Consider the following 17703-nt stretch of genomic DNA (forward strand, 5'->3'; position numbering starts at 1 on the left):
GAGGGTCTCCACTAATAACATTAGTCCATGAACAGCAGTGTCCATTGATAACCACTCTCCATCTTCTCCCACTCAACCATCCTTTTATCCATTGTATTAACTTGCCCTTAATGTCATACTGCTCCAATTTGTACAGTAGTCTTCCATGTACCACAGTATCAAGAGCTTTCCTAAAATCCAAGTATATGATATCAAAAATATTCTTTCCATTGTATTCCTTTGTGACCACATCATAGTATCCAATCAAATTGGTTAGACAAGACTTCCTCTTAACAAACCCATGCTGTGTACAAACTATAACTGCAGTCTTGTCTAGATGATCGTGCATCGCTTCCTTAACAAGTGACTCCAATATTTTCCCTGGAACAGAAGTTAGACTGACAGGTCTGTAATTGCTTAATTCACAAAGGGGGGGGATCTCCCTTTGATCCCCCTTTGTGAATTAGGGACACATTTGCACATTTCCAGTCCAAGGAAGCTTTCAAAAATATGGCTAAGGTTTGCTTACTTCCTTTCCCATCTCCTTTAATATAACTGGATAGATCCCATCCACTCCAGGTGCCTTCCTTATGTTTAACTTCAACAATTTCTCCTCCACTTTGCTCTCAGTTATTACAAAATCACTTAGCTCCCTGTTAGAGTTTGATAAACTTCTGGCCTTCCCCCTCCTTGAATAACTACTTGTGTGAATGTAGATACAAACTACTCATTTGGTTTATTAGCTACCTGAGCATGAACATCAATAGTCAAACCGTCTATGTTAAGTGGACCAATTTGATTCATCCCTTTCCAAAAGGAAAGGGATGATTCAGTAAGTAAAGAACTCTCTGCTGTTTTTCTTTGCTAAAGATTTCTCGTAATCTGCCTTTGCCTGCCTAACTTCATTTGTGACTTGATTACAGACTAGCTTATATCTGCCGTAGGCTCCTGCTAATTTATACACATCCCATGCATTTTTCTTCTTTGCCACAATCTGCAATAATTCATCTGATATCCATTTAGGCCTTGAACAGTATTTCTTAGTTGGTATGAAAAGCCTAGTACCCTCCAAAATTAAATCCCTGAAGGCTTCCCATTTAGAATTCACCTTTGGTAACATCATCATTTGATCCCACTGTATAGAATTTTAAAACTCTCTGAGACCACTTTAGTCACCTTTACAAAAACCCTTCTCCTTAGTTACATGGTAGTTACATCTTTAAGTAAATCCCACATCAGTACACTGTGATCACTGCCATCTAGTGGCTTCTTTATCTAAAGATTCTTAATGCATGAAGAATAACTACTGATAATCAGATCAAGAGTATTACTCCCTCTGGTTGCCTCTTGAACATGTTACTGTAGAAAACAATCCTCCAATAAATCTACAAAATTCTTGATAGTGTGCGAGTGACCAATCCACAAGTTCCATTTAAAATCCCCCATTATAAGACATTCTGATTTACTGGCCCACTCTATTTCTCTGCACAATTGCTCATTATACTCATCAGATTCATTAGGCCTATAACACACACCTACTCTCATTTTCCCTTTACCAGTGCTTGTTACAGCACACTGACTCAACATTGCATTGTCCACCAATGTCAATTGGATGCACTTCCTTAGATTTTGTGTTTCTTAACTAAAAGCATAGCCCCTCCTCCCTTCCTGTCCTGTCTATCCTTTCTGTACACATTGTACTCCCCAAATTCAAATTCTGCACTGCTTATATCCATGTGGCATCACATTTCTGATATCCCAACAATATCTGCTTTTGTTGTCTTGACCAGCACTTCAAATTCATCAACTTTATTTACTATACTCTTAGCATTGGTGTACATGCAAGTATACGCATGCCTATTCTTACTCTTAGTTACACTAACACAACCCAAGTATTTGTTTGTTCCGTGAGCCTTTGAAATCCCCAGTACCTCATTTTGCAGGCTGCTACTCATTCCAGTAGAATCACTTTCACCTCTGCCTGTGGCTACAGTTATTCCTAGTCTGTGAATCTCCCTGAAGCTAGCAGTTTTCCTACCCACCTAACACTGCCTCAATAGCAAATATTCTTGCACCTTCTCTATTTATGTGTATTGCATCCCTGTAGAAACAATCTCTCCTATGTATCATATTGAGGTAAGCTTCTCTTATTCTTTTACAAATATTGAGATCAACGTAGAACCTATTGAGCATCACAGCTCTGGTTTATATTGTCAAATTGACATTCTGAACAATTCTGCCCTTCCTATACTGTAGCAGCATTATGGGGAGAGGGCCCTATTCTGTTTAATGAGAACGAACCACGTAATGCTGCACTGCTTGTAATGACTTAATTTGAAGTATGGGTATGCAGAAGCTTTGCAGCTTAGACCTTAATCCAATTGAACACTTCGGGAATGTTAGCTCTGGTAAGACCAGGCCTGCATGTCCTGAATCTGTAAATGGACCAAAATACTGCCTTCCTGTTATGAAAATTAGTTTAAGGTAAAGAATATAGACTCTAAACTGACAAGGATATAGTGTGTAATTAAGGTCATAGGTGGGCTGAAACATTAGTAAATATTGTATCAACAACTGGTTCTTTGAAACATGTAGGTGTATAGTAGGTGGAAATATAGTATACTTCTTGGCTCTTATTTAACTTTATTGGTTATAGATTTTTTAATATCTTTTTATCATTTCACATAGAGCCTGAGAAAAGGAGGTTGCAAGATGAAGCCGAAAAAGAATCTAAAACATTCAATTTGAATTCTGTCAATATATGTTTTGAAGCACTCTTACAAAATGATGAAACTGGACGTTGGGAGCAGTTATGTGCACCAGTGTACTCTGAGCCAATAGGCAACCTCAGTAAGTAAAATATATTGTTTACTAATTTTTTTTTTTTTTTTAATATTAAATAAATAATGAAATAAAAAAATACCTCTTTGAAAATAATTCAAAATGTCACTGTATAATAATTTTTAATGAAGTTCTGTATTGGAATTATTCTCCAGCTCTTTTTCCAATTGCTTTAACTTGGAGGGTTTTATTAATTTTAAAGAAAGTGCATTAGAAAATAGATTACAGATATCATAGTGATAAGTCAAGTTTTTGTTTGAAGTGCAGCAACAGGGTAAAGGGAAGGGTTATTGCTTCCGTAAAGGCGACTACGATGGACTGAGACAGTATTTAAATTCTATACAGTGGGACCATCTGATGATGTTACCAACAGCAAATTCAAAATGGGAAGCATTCAAAGAACTTATCTTGGAAGCTACTAGGCTTTACATACCAACTAAGAAATATTGTTCAAGTTTTAGGCCAAAATGGATGTCAGATGAACTAATGAGGCATATGGCAGAGAAGAAAAATGCATGGGATACTTACAAATTAACACATGACACAGAAGCCTATGATAGATACAAGTTGATATGCAACCAAGTTACAAAGGAGGTTAGGCAGGCGAAGGCAGATTACGAGAAATCCTTGGCAAGGGATGCAAAGAAAAACAGCAAAGAGTTCTTTACTTATGTAAACTCTAGAAGGAAGGGGATGAATCAGATTGGTCCACTTGATATTGATGGGTCAACTGTTGATGATCCTGCTCAGGTAGCTAACAAACTAAATGAATATTTTGCATCGACATTCACACATGAGGAGTTATTCAGCGAGGGGAATGCCAGAGGTGTATTCAACTCTAGTAGTAAGCTACAGAATCTTGAAATAACTGGGAGTAAAGTGGAGGAGAAACTGTTGAAGATAAACACAAGAAAGGCACCCGGGGTGGATGGGATCTATCCAGTTATATTAAAGGAGGCAGCAAAGGAAGTAAGCAACCCTTAGCCATAATTATGAGAGCTTCCTTGGACTCAGGGGAGGTACCCATAGACTGGAAATGTGCAAATGTGACCCCAATTCACAAAGGAGGATCAGAGGCTGACACAAGTAATTATAGACCTGTGAGCTTAACTTCTGTTCCAGGAAAATTAATGGAGGCACTGGTTAAAGAAGCACTGCAGGATCATTTAGACAAGACTTCAGTTAAAGCTCGGACACAGCATGGTTTTGTTAAGGGGAAGTCTTGCCTGACCAATTTGTTTGGATACTATGATGCAGTCACAAAAGAACTGGATGCAGGGAATAGCTTTGATATTATATACTTGGACCTTAGAAAGGCTTTTGATACTGTTGCACATGGAAGACTGCTACACAAATTGGAGCAGTGTGACATTGGAGGCAAATTGCTGCTATGGATAAAGGGGTGGTTGAGGGGGAGAAGACAGAGAGTGGTAATCAATGGACACTGCTCATCGTGGACTAATGTTATTAGTGGAGTCCCTCAGGGCTCAGTGTTGGGTCCATTATTGTTTTCTGTATTTATAAATGATATTGATGATGGTATATCAAGCTTAATGTCCAAGTTTGCAGACGATACAAAGGTTGGCAGGGTTGTCAAGGACACTACTGACACTATGCTACTGCAACAGGACCCGGAAAGGTTGAGCAGATGGGCTGAGAGGTGGCAAATGAAGTTTAACATTGACAAATGTAAAGTGCTACACATGGGAAACAGCAACCCCAGAGCAACTCTGTGGTACTACACTGACAGTGGTAGAGAATGAAAGGGACTTGGGGGTAGTTGTGCAGGCAGATATGAAGTTCTCTGAGCAGTGCAGACGGGCCGCAAGAGTAGCTCATGGAGTATTGTCAATGATATACAGGAATTTTTCCAGCAGGGATAAGGAAGTGATTATTCCCTTGTATAAGGCAATGGTCAGGCCACACCTAGGGTACTGTATACAGGTCTGGAGGCCTCATTTCAAGAAGGATGTAGAGCTGCTGGAAAGAGTACAGAGAAGGGCAACAAGATTAGTGAATGGAACAAAGGGGTGCTCTTACGAAGAAAGGCTTAAGTTTTGCAAATTACAGTGTCTGGAGACTAGGCACCAGAGAGGTGATCTGATAGAGGTGTATAAAGCCTTGAATGGTTTGAGCATGCTCAATGCTGATGGGATTCTTCCTCTAGCTCAGAAGAATCACCTGAGAGGGCATAAATTCAGATTGAGGAAAGACAGATGTAGGATAGACGTGCGGAAATTTGCCTTTAGCCAGCGGGTGGTTGGTTGGTGGAACAGACTTCCATCCCTTGTAGTGGATGTTGATAGCCTAAATAAGTTTAAGGCTCAGCTGGACAGGTATTTTGAACAAACAGAGGGGTGAAGTGGAAGTGGGTTTTTTTTTTTTTTTTTTTGGCTGATGCTGCATAAGCTTGCTTTCTTGCATCAAATACCTCTACTAATGCTAATGCTAACAGGATGTTGTGTGTGAAGACACCCTGTTTAAAATGTTCGTAGTGATAGCAGTGACTAAACTACCAGATAGTAGTAGTAATGGCAAATGATGCTATAAGAAAGCAAGCTTATTTAGCATCAGCCAAAAAAAAAAAAAAAAAAAGCTCTCATTTGTACCCTCCTAGAAATTGTCTAGTTCTCCCTTGAATTTATTCCACTTCCACAACAACAGATGGTAGCCTGTTCCAACAATCAGCCACCCACTGGCTGGAGGCAAACTCCTGCACATCTATCCCACAACCATCCTTCCTCATCATGAATTTATGATGCCTCATGTGTGTAGTCAGCATGTAGAAGAATACCATTAACATTCAGCTTACTCAATCCATTCAAGGCTTTAAACATCTCAGATGTCTGGTCTTGAGACATTGCAATTTGCAGAACTGAAGCCTTTCTAGCAAATGGTCCTGCATTACCGCTTTAACCAGTGATTCCATTACTTTTCCTAGAACAGACATTAAGCTATCAGGTCTGTAATTACTCTTGTCTTTTGATCCTGCTTTATGAAGGGACCTCCCCTGAATCCAAGGATGTTCTCAAAATTATGGCCAAGGGCTTGCTTACCTCCTGTGCTGCCTCCTTTAATATAATTGGATGAATTTCATTTGTCCCATGTGTCTTTTTTATGTTCATCATCAACAGTTTCTTCTCCACTTTCCTTTCGGTATCCCAAAGTCATTTAGCACCTCGTTGGAGTTTGATAAACTTGTAACATCCCATCCCCTAAAGAATTGCATCATGTATTAATGTAGATGCAAAATATCTATTCAATTTGTCAGCAACCTGAGCAGGATCATCAACAGTTAACCTACTGACTTCAAGTGGCCAATGTGATTCAAGCCCTTCTTTCTACTATTATTATTATAAGCAGGAATTCTTTGCATTCTTTGCCAGTGACAACTTCTCATAATGTGCCTTAGCTTGCCTAACCTCCTTTGTGATTTGATTACAGACTAATTTTTATTCTAATTTTTATTATCAGTGATACAGACTTCTATATCACCTGATAATTTATATGCATCCCATGTACTTTTCTTCTCTCCCACATGTCTCAATACTTCATCTGACATCCATTTAAGTCTAAGTCTTGAACAGTTTTTTTTTTTTTTTTTTTTTTTGGTATGCAAAGCCTAGTAGCTTCTTCCCTGAACACTTCCCATTTAGAATTTGCTGTCGGTAACATCATCATTTGGTCCCACTGCACACAATTTAAAAACTGTTAGACCGCTGCAATCATCCTTATTAGCATTAGCACATGATGCAAGAAAGCAAGCTTATATAGCATCAGCCAAAAAAAAAAAACACCTTTTTCATTTTACCCATCCACTCTCTCCAAATGTTTGTCTAGTTCTGCCTTGAATTTGTTTAAGCTATCAACTTCTACGACAGATGGAAGTTTGTTCCAGCAATCAACCACCTGCTGGCTAAAGGCAAACTTCTGCACATCTATCCTACAACTGTCTTTCCTCAGTTTAAATTGATGCCCTCTTAGGCGATTATTCTGAACAAGAGGAAGAATCCCATCACCATTGAGCATGCTCAAACCATTCAAGGCTTTATACACCTCAATCAGATCACCTTGCAGGTGCCTAGTCTCCAAACACTAATCTGCAAAACTTAAGCCTTTCTTTGTAAGAGCAACCCTTCGTTCCATTCACTAACCTTGTGCTAATAACTTTAACCTTGTGCTAATAATCTTGTTGCCCATCTCTGTACTCGTTCCAACAGCTCTACGTCCTTCTTAAAATGAGGCCTCCAGACCTGTATACAGTACTCAAGGTGTGGCCTGACCATTGCTTTATGCAAGGGGATAATCACCTCCTTGTGCTAATAACTTTAACCTTGTGCTAATAACTGCCCTTCTAGAAAAATTCCTGTATATCATTGACAAGACACCATGATCTACTCTTGCAGACTGTCTTCATAGCTCAGAAAACTTCATATCTACCTGCACAATTACCCCCAAGTCCTTTTCACTCTACCACTGTCAGTGTAGTACCTTACAGTTGATATGTTACTCTGGGGTTACTGCTTCCCATATGCAGCACTTTACATTTGTCAATGTTAAACTTCAGTTGGCACCTCTCAGTCCGTCTGCCCAACTTTTCTAGATCCTGCAATACCTCATTTCTCTCTCTGTTTTTTCCCCCTTCTTTACCCCTGTTAATAATTCTCCAATAGCAGTGGAAAATTTACTATAAACATTCCTCCGACCTTGGTATTATGAGCACATAATCATCTTACCTATTCACTGTGAGATGAAGTTTTCTTGGATTTAATGCCAAAGCTTTTTAAAAGTACATATATTTCATATTTGTTTAGGAAACTTGAATTACTCACTTACATATAACTGCCTCTATTGTTCTTCCAGATTGGCTAATTACTTTGAGCCGAAAACTTTCTTTCTTAAAACCTTTTCTCTTTTTTTTTTTAACCTTGACCTTTTCCAATCCATTCCAACAGTTCCTGTAGGCACCTCAGATCATAACTTGGTGATGATCTCTTCTCTAGGTTGAGGCCTGATGACCCTCATATGTGTGTGTCCTGTGGCACAATTTTAATGATCAGACACCTTTTAATTGACTGTCCAGATTTTAGCAGCACCCGCTTTACCGCTTTTAATCATCTGACTGAGCCTTATACACTCAGTCAGATTTTATCCGACAATGACGTGTCTGCTGTTTTTAGCTGTTTTAAATCAATAAAAGTTTTTAATTGTATTTAAAATTTATGTTATTGTTATCTCTTTATTGGTTTATTTTTTATATATCTGTTATTATATATCTGGACATGGTCGCCTAACTACTTAGGTCACTGAATGTTTTAACTTTTTACATATGACTGGTATTTGACGCATTATAGCCTCAGTTGCTGATGCGCCAATAAAACCAAAACCCAAACCCTTCTCTAGTTGATTTTCGTTTTAATGATCCTGTGTGTGTGTGTGTGTGTGTGCGCGCGCACTCCACAGAGCTAACATATTGAAAACATATATATGTATGTACTTCACAGAGCTCACATGTGAAAAACACTGGTGTTCAAAGAAAGTGCATCACCTAGGAATTTCACATTTCTAACCCTTTTTCACGATGGTATGTTACATTAATGACTAGCATCACAAAGAGAAATATAAACAAAAGATATTTATCTTTATTTAATATAATAATAGTTAAGGCAATGATAGGTGCTCTCAAAATATTCCGAAATTAGCATTTGCAACCATTATACAACAGTTTCGGGAAACACGACAATTAGGCTGAAATGTTATCAGAAGCCCTCAATTTGCTTAAGTTTATCCTTTTAAATGGAAAACAAAATGAAAAGTTCACCAGTTGCAAACTAATATTTAGTTAAACCGCCTCTGGCCCTGATGACAGCAGCACATCGTCGAGGCATTGACAAGATCAGTTTCTGAAGATAATCAACTGATAGTTCGTGGTTCCAAACACCAATTATGGCTTCCTGAAGTTCATGAAGGGTCTTTGGTTTCTTTCTGGCAACTGCAGATTCCACACAATGCCAACAGTTCTCTATAGGATTCAGGTCTGGGCTGTTTCCTGGCCAGCTAAGAGTTGTAGTGGACTGATCTTCCAACCATATTTTCAACTGTAACAAACGTAAACACATTACTGTCGAACCTCTAATTCAGAAATTAAGCTAAAGTAACTACAGAAGTGCCTACTTACTTTTCGCCCGATGACAAGGAGCCGAGTTGTCCTGAAAGATGCAGTTACTTGACAGGTTGAAATGGTCTCTAATGGGTGGCAACAATTTGCCTTCCAATATAGCCAGGTATCCATTGGCATTTACAAAACAGTTTATGAATTGCAGGTGACCTACTCCACGATACGAAATGCACCCCCATATCATTTGGCTGGTAGGGAATTTCACTGTAGACACCATACAATGTGAATGGTATTCTTCACCACATCTATGGCGAATCATTTGTCTCCCATCAGAGCCATGCAGGTTAAATTTCTTCTCATCCTAGAAAATAACTGACTTCCACTGCTTGGGGATCCATTTGACATGCTCCTTACACCAAATTGATTGGGCACATTTCATTTTTGAAGAGGTGTCGTCTGACTGTTACTGCACTTGCTATCACTCGTGTATGTTCTTCCCATTCTCTTTTCAGCTCAGATGAAGAAGCTTTACGGCTCTTCAAAATGCGGTCCTCTTTTGGCGTAGACTCATTTGCATCCAGTTCCTTTTTTCCTATCAGCAGAACCAGTATTCTTGAGTTTGGAAAGAAATCTACTCACTGTCGACTGATTACAAGACACTATAGGCAATATGACAAGAAGAACATCCTTCCTCACGTAAAGCAACAGTAGCACTCTTTCTTCATGGCATCAGCTTCATGTAACTCGCCATCCTGACGCAAGCAAGGAATGGCAACTTTTGCAGAGCATGCTTATATAGCTGAAAGTAACGACTAATGCAATATTACGTCATCACCTACGCATGTGCCAATCTTATCTGTTGCAATCTGTAAGAAATATTGCCATGTACTTTGTAATTGTCGTTATTCGGACGAAATAATCAGGGGTAATGCACTTTCTTTGAACACCAGTGTATATACACATACATACATACAAAAGGATTAAAGGGAGCTTTGAAAAATTGCCAAATGTATTGCATGATCGCACAATATGGTCACAGAAATACTTCCAGCATTTGGAGAATCACTATACTTAAGTTTCAAGAGGGGTGGGACTATTTTGTGAGTAACCATATGGAATACCTGGTAGGTGACAAAATTATTTTAATCAAGGTAATCTGGAAATTTTAAATTGCACCTTTTTACTTGCACAAGAGTACAAAATTTTGTCACAAATAGGAGGGATCTTCTCATATGAAGTACAGTTGTAACGACCTTCCAAATAACTGAGTAACTGCAAATAAAATTTATTTCTGTAATGTGAGAAATTGACAAAGTTATGCGATACTATGGTTGGTTGACTACTGTGATCACTGCATGTACAAGTGTGTGTAGTCATTCATGGGATGATTTTAATGAGCAATTACCTGGAATTGCTAATGGCAGATTGGCTAACTGTCTGGAATAACTCACTATGGATTGTTTAATTACATGATTGTGATTGAAGAATTCCCTAAGAATTCGTTAGTCTCTGACAAGATTCAAACTTTTTATGCGAGTGATATTTAGAAAATGTGCTAATTATGTTGGGGTACTAATACTATATTGAATCTTTGTGGCCATGACACCTCTTATTTGAAGCCATTTAACTGAAGTGATAGCAGAGTCCTTACAATAATTAGCTTGGCTGGAAAAAAAAAAAAAAAAAATATATATATATATATATATATATATATATATAACTTGAGGTTATACAAACAGTAGGATTATTATACCCATTAGCATTTTATAAGATATTATGAACATATGGAAGGAAAAGGTTTTGTTTACGAAATTATAACTAGTTATTTGATTAAATATATTTGCTTTGCATCTCTAAGCAAGTTTATTTATTTTGCCAACCATTATGTGGAAAGATATATATTTTTCTCCCCTTCCTTAAGAGTGGATATTGTGAGAGAGAGAGAGAGAGAGAGAGAGAGAGAGAGAGAGAGAGAGAGAGAGAGAGAGAGAGAGAGAGAGAGAGAAAAAGAAAGAAAATGCTTCATTGTTTCTTAATCCTAACATGATGTTTCTATTCATTTACCATACAGAATCTCCTGATTCAGGAGAATTAAAAATTGTGAGAATGGATAAATTTTCTGGAGTTTGTACTGGAAATGAAGAAATATTTTTACTCTGTGAAAAAATCAATAAAAGTAAGTTGTGAAATATTTCAGTATTTAAAGATTTATACATTATGATACAGTGTACTTATTTTTGTGGATAATAGTGGGGGAGGGTACATATTTTTATTACTGAATTACTCTACATTGAAATCATAACAGGATAACACTGTTGTCATTTATAAAAATCATTAAACACTTATATACAGGGTGTTCATTTTAAAATGCAACCCATAATTGTCAGTTTTCATACATTGTTTGTGTAAGATTTTTGTTTGTCATTGGCAGAATGAACTGATTGAGTTTAATCAGTGAGACATAACTTAAAGCAAAGAAGCTTTTAGAAATGTGAAAATTAACATGTTGGTGCCAGAGAAAACCTTGAATTTTTTATCTAACACTTGAACAAAGAATTGTAGTGAAGCATTATTTTGCTAATAAATTGTATACATTATTCTAAGAAGCTTTCTAAAAAGTGTTCCGAGAAGCACAGGTGCCAAACAAAATCACAGTTTACTGGTTTGTTGGAAAATGTGAAGAAGACTGTCTTTGTGTGTGATCAAAAACATAATCACAGGTTACATGGTACTAAACAATGACATGCTGGAAGATGTGAGCTAAGTTTGTTGCAGTTTCCTTATAAATTATTACAAAAACTGTCTCAATAGAAGAACTGATATGTCTTTAGGTAGTGCACATAAAGCTACACACTTGCTACAATTTAGAGCATATTGCATCCATGCCATGCATGAATTGTGGCCTAGCAATCATGCTGCTAGACTCCGTTACTGTAATTGGCTTAGAGCCTTTATTCATAACAACATTCAAGTGTGTTGGACACCCCCCCCGACCCTCAATGAAGCATGGGTTTATGTGAGTGGATATGTTAATAGTCAGAATGGTTGATTATGGAGTTTGGGCAATTCCCATGAAATTATGAAAGTACATTGCATTTGATTAAAATTTGGTGTGTGCTTTCCTGAACATGAAAGCGCACACCAAAGATTCAGTCCAACATTCTTTGAGGACACTAACATCACAACATTATAAAAACTTTTTTTTATTTTTTATTACTTTCTTCACATTGATGAGGAGTGTTCCTGGTTTCAGCAAGATGAAGTTACTTTCAATACTGTGTTGAACGACCATGGAATTATTGTGAGAATTTTTTTGAAGAATGGTCGATTTCACAGGGCTTATGGCTCCCTAGGTCTCCCGATCTAGCTCTACGACAGCATTTCCCAAACTTGTGTTCTGCGGAACACTAGTGTTCCATGAGATGTGAACAAGAATTCTGCAAAAATTCGTAATTGATAATTAAAAAAATAAAATAAATAAATTTGGCATATTTGTAGCATACACCACTTTTGTATCATTATAATTTTTAACATTATTTTTTTTTTTGATTATTAATATACTGGCATAGACTAATAATCAAATAAACCGCAGAACACTTTATTTTGGTGGGCTTTACATAGAAAAAGTATGCATAGAGGTAATACCATCTATAAAAAAAGTAACATTGTAGTGGTCTAATATGTCATTCGTATGTGATTTAGCTTGGAGTACATGGGTTGAAAGAGAGGGGGAAGCGAACCGATATCATAATTAAACTCACTTCCTTGTATACATTTTTTTTTGATAATTATCAGCATTTTTAATTATTATTATTATTATTAAAATAAACGACCATGGATTTGTGGTTGAAAAAAGGAATTTTAAAACAAGAAGCAAGTACTTCTAGTATTGCAATTGTGGTCATTGAAAACGAACACAATATTGTCACACTTCAAAGTGAGGATGAACAATCATAGCTTTTTGTTCCCCAAAAAATCCGAAGTGAAAAAAACAGGAATCAACTTATAAAAGACCAAAACGAAAATATGGTGACAGTTGTTTGAATTTTGGCTTTACTTGTGTTGTAAATAAAGATGCTCCTGATGCACAGGGTGTCATATGTAATAAAATATTAGCAAATATTTCTTTGGCTTCTGCAAAACTTGTGTTTCGTAAGTGTTCCGTAATTATATTGTGAGATTTTTTGAAAAGTGTTCTGTTATTAAAAAGTTTGGAAAATGCTGCTCTCCCAGATTTCTTTCTGTGACCCTGTCTCAAAGGACTTGTTTATGACAGCAATCCTTACATCATAGAACAACTGAAAACAAACATATCAGATGCTATTGCAAGAATCAATCAAACAACTTTTCATTGAGTGACATATAATATGGAAAAATGAGTGATCGAATTTAGCAGAATGGTGAGCACTTCCAGCTTCTTTTCGAAACAGTATTTAAGTAATTATTTCATTTTTTTCCCCCCTCACACGTTTGGTTGTTATAATAAATATAATTACGTGAAACTCCAGTTACACTGTTAAATATATATTTGACAATTTAAAATTGTTAATGTATACTATAAAATTATAACACTATGATAACAATTTGAATAGCATTAGCAGAGACATTTGCGGTTGAAAAAAGGAATATTAAAATGAGAAGCAAGTACTTCTAGTATTGCAACTTCAGAAAGCAAGCTTATATGCATCAGCCAAAAAAAAAAAAAAAAAAAACCACCCTTCCCATTTCACCCATCCATTTGCTCCAAAAGTTTGTCCACTTCTTCCTTGAATTTATTTAACCTGTCAACTTCACAACGACAGATAAAAGTTTATTTCAGCCATCAACTGCCCCCTGGCTAAAGGCAAATTTCTGCACATCTATTCATTAACTGTCTTTTCTCAATTTCAGTTTATGCCCACTCAGCTTTGTAATCTGAGCAAGAGGTAGCTCAATCCATTCAAGGCCAAAAAAAAACCTCGATCAGATCACCTCATAAGTGCCTAGTCTCCAGACACTACAATTTGCAGAACTTAAGCCTTTCTTCTTAAGAGCACTCCTTTGTCCCCCTCATCAGTCTCGTTTCCCTTCTCTGTACTTGTTCTGTTCTGGCAACTCTACATCCTTCTTAAAATGGGGCTTCCAGACCTGTACACAGTACTCAAGTTGTGTCCTGACCATTGACAAGGGTAGAATCACCTTATACCTGATAGAAAAAATTCCTGTATGTCATTGACAAGACCCCATGACATGCTCTGGTAACCTGTCTGCATTGCTCAGAAAATTTCATATCTGACTGCACAATTAGCCCCAGGTATCTTTCATTCTCCACTGCCTTGAGTGTAACACCACACAATTGATACATTTCTCTGGTGTTACTGCTACTCATATGCAGTATAGCCACTCCCTGACTTATTTAAGGGTTGTGTTCCGCAGAACTTTATGTAAGTCGAATTTTATGTGTCGGAATTTCCCTAAAGGCTTATGCAGCATTCGCAATTATGCTTGCTGAATTTGATTGAAGCAAAAAAGAAATGTTCAACAAACATGTAAATAGAATTATTTATTCAATTTTTTTTTATCTCATGCGCAAGAAAAATTACAAAAGTTCACAAAATTACAAAGATTTCAAAATTATAAAATTACAAAAAGAGAGAGGAGACAGGCATATCAGCAAGTTTTACCTTTCGAGCATCATTGCCAGAATTAACTCTCCAGCTGATAAGCACTCCACTGAGAAAGTTGAGGACTGTGGAGATTTGGAAGGGATTTTTTCCAGCACATCACAAAATTTCTCTGCAGCTGCAAAGGGCGCCTTCATAGCCAGGTGGGCAGGAGCAGCAGTGCATAGCACACGCTTCTTGATTAGACCGGGGTTCGAGCCCGTGACCACCAAATACGGAGGATGCAGAAAGGTTAGGGAATGACCACCGCATATCTCCGGAGCAATATGGCCTTAGTTGCTAATGCTCCTAAAAACCAAATAACAACAACAACAACAACAACAGCAGCAGCTGCAAAATCGGCACTGGCGACTTCACCACATATATTTGTTTTGGAAACCAGTGCTATGCTTGAAGCTATTAAATCACATTTTGCTTGCCCATGAACTTGGCTTGGGGTTCGCCATGCTTATCCTTAATATCCTTTAAATACTTCTTGCTTTTGCTTGAATGGCCATTGGACTCAGGGGCACTTGCTTCTGAATCTGATTTTCCATCTTCGATATAGCACTTGAACTCTGTTTTGTGATCGCTGTTGATCTTAAATGCTTTGATCCTTTAACATGTTCTTTTATACACGTACTGTCCCTTAAAAAAGTATTCACTGTTGAAGCAGCGAGACCTAATTCTGTGCAATAGATGACAAACTTTGTCCTGCTTTGTACTTCTCAATTAATCATCATTTCTAAATCATTTTTTTTTTTTTTTTTCATTTCCTAGCACTGCCACCACTTGCACTTTCTGTTTGTTGCTTTCCCTTCATCGTTGTAATAAGTAAATAGGAATGAAGAGAAGACTGAAAATTTATTTATGTTTCTTATATGATTGAAGATTTCAGCGAAGGGGAAACATTTTCACCTTAATAATGTGAAAGCCCACACATTTCCAGTTATCGGTATTATCGCAAATGCAATTTATTGAGTTTACTACCCGTTTATAACAGATTGCAATTACAGAAAAGCGAAATAAGCCCAATAAACTGAAAGGTGCAAATTGTTATTGTTTTATGGTAGTGACCTCCAGAAAATGTATTTTAGAAAAATATCACAAAGGTGTTCAAAATTGATTCTTATAATAGAATATATGATAACAGTGAGAGTGTAGTGCAATTTCCATTATAAAAATGACCTTTTAGCAAGATAAATAGCTCAGTTATATAGTGAAAATTTCAACTTCTGCAGTCTTGGAGTGAATTACAAAAAAAAAAAATAATAATAAAATAAAAATAAAAAAATAATAAAAAAAAGTGTTATTGCGTTCACATTACGATATTTTCGCGATACCTCCATTTATTCCTATGAGATGCAAAATACGTTTCCATGATTTTTTTAAGTTTGCACTAGCTGGCAAAAACTTATGTAAAGTCAAATTTCAGTAAGTCGAGTATTACATAAGCCGGGGAGTGTCTGTACTTTGCATTTGTCAACATTAAACTTCAGTTGCCACTTCGCAGCCCATCTGCCCAACTTTTCTAAATCCTGTTGCAGTGGCGTACTGTCATTATCAATCCTGCCAACCTTTGTATCATCTGCGAACTTCGACATTAAGCCTGATATGCCTTCATCAATATCATCGATAAATATTCAAAACAACAATGGGCATACGGAACACTGGACAAATAGCATAACCCCTCCTCCTTCCTATCCTGTCTGTCGTTTCTGTGCACATTATACTCCCCAAATTCCATTTCTGCATTCCTTATATCTGTGTGACATCACATCTCTGATATCCCAACAATATCTGCTTTTGATGTTTTGACCAACACCTCAAATTCATCAAATTTATTTACCAAATTCATAGCATTGGTGTACAGGCAAATATATATGCACATGTTCCTATTTTTAGCTACCCTAACACAGCCCATGTATTTACTTGTTCTTCAGTGACTCCCAGCAGTCTCTGAAATCCCCTGCACCTTGTTTTTGAGGCTGCTGCTCATTCTGCTAGAAGCAGTGCAAGAATCACTTTCACCTCTGCCAGCAGCTACTGTAAATCTATTAGTCTGTGTATCCCCCCCCCAAGCTAGCAGTTTTCCGACCCACCTAATACTGCCTCGATAGCATCAGCAAATATTCTTGCACCCTTTCTATTTAAGTGTATCCCATCCCTGTAGAAGCAGTCTCTCCTGTTAAAAAGCATAGACCTGACTGAGAAAAATTCTACCCCTTGAGCCTTGCACAATCTCTCCAAGGCCAAATTAATCTACAAGGCTCTCATCATATACTCCCTCCTATTGTGTCTGGGCAGTATCGCAAACACTTTCAAATTCAACCCTAACTCATGGCATTTTTTTAACATTGAACTGTGCTGTACTTATTAAGTAATTCCACAGGTCTCCTACTCTTAATATCATTAGTGCCAGCGTGTTTTTTTTTTTTTTTTTTTTTTTATGAAAACCCCAAACACGAAAGATATCAAAACCTATAGTACTTAGTACCGTGCATGGGTTGAAGGAGAAGTATGGAGGGAGGGGGATGCCGGAAACTTTGCCCTAGAGACTAAACATGGGTTTCACCACTTCAAGCCTCCAATAAGCAAAGTGGTGGTATTTCACCGGTTGATGAAAGTCATCTACCACCTTACAACAATATTACCTTTTTGTGCCCTTAAAAGGTTTATGGAAGATTTTGAACTGTAATCTGTCCCCCTCTCTCTCTTAAGTGTAAAACTTTAAAAATTAATTGTTATAGTCTGTACATTCTCATTCTCCAATGTAAATCGACCTCGTGTGTCCGTTATTGAAAGTCTTTCTCTTGAAAAGACTTTATCTTGAAAGGAGCTGTTTTCAAGATAGTCTATGGACAAATATTTGGTTTACCTGTGGGGCTAAGTCTTAGCAGCCTAATCGCTGCTAAGACTAAATAAAATTTGTTCAATTTTATTTAGATTTATCTAAATAAAATTGAACAAATATACTTGACACCATTTTTACCTAGGATTACATTTTATGGGTGGTATTTGGATGACCTCCTTATCATAGCAGATGAGCAGACTACTAACAACGTTTTACTGACTTCAACAACGTACACACGAGGTTGAAATTTACATTGGAGAATGAGAATG

At 37.1% G+C, this 17703-nt stretch overlaps 1 protein-coding gene across 5 annotated transcripts in view; it reads left to right on the plus strand.

Annotated features, from left to right (window-relative positions):
• The window catches only part of Rel (nuclear factor NF-kappa-B family member relish), a 462299-nt gene that overhangs the window by 183585 nt on the left and 261011 nt on the right, over positions 1-17703 (plus strand). For all 5 annotated transcript variants that reach the window (XM_090380549.1, XM_090380553.1, XM_090380550.1 and 2 more), the window contains exons 6-7: positions 2668-2829; positions 11010-11114. In XM_090380549.1, coding sequence (XP_090236675.1) covers positions 2668-2829; positions 11010-11114 — 267 coding nt within the window. The remainder of the gene's footprint in view (positions 1-2667; positions 2830-11009; positions 11115-17703) is intronic.

Source organism: Mastigoproctus giganteus, chromosome 8 (assembly GCF_048544385.1).
Source record: "Mastigoproctus giganteus isolate SK-2022 chromosome 8, ASM4854438v1, whole genome shotgun sequence".
Lineage (NCBI taxonomy): Eukaryota > Metazoa > Arthropoda > Arachnida > Uropygi > Thelyphonidae > Mastigoproctus > Mastigoproctus giganteus.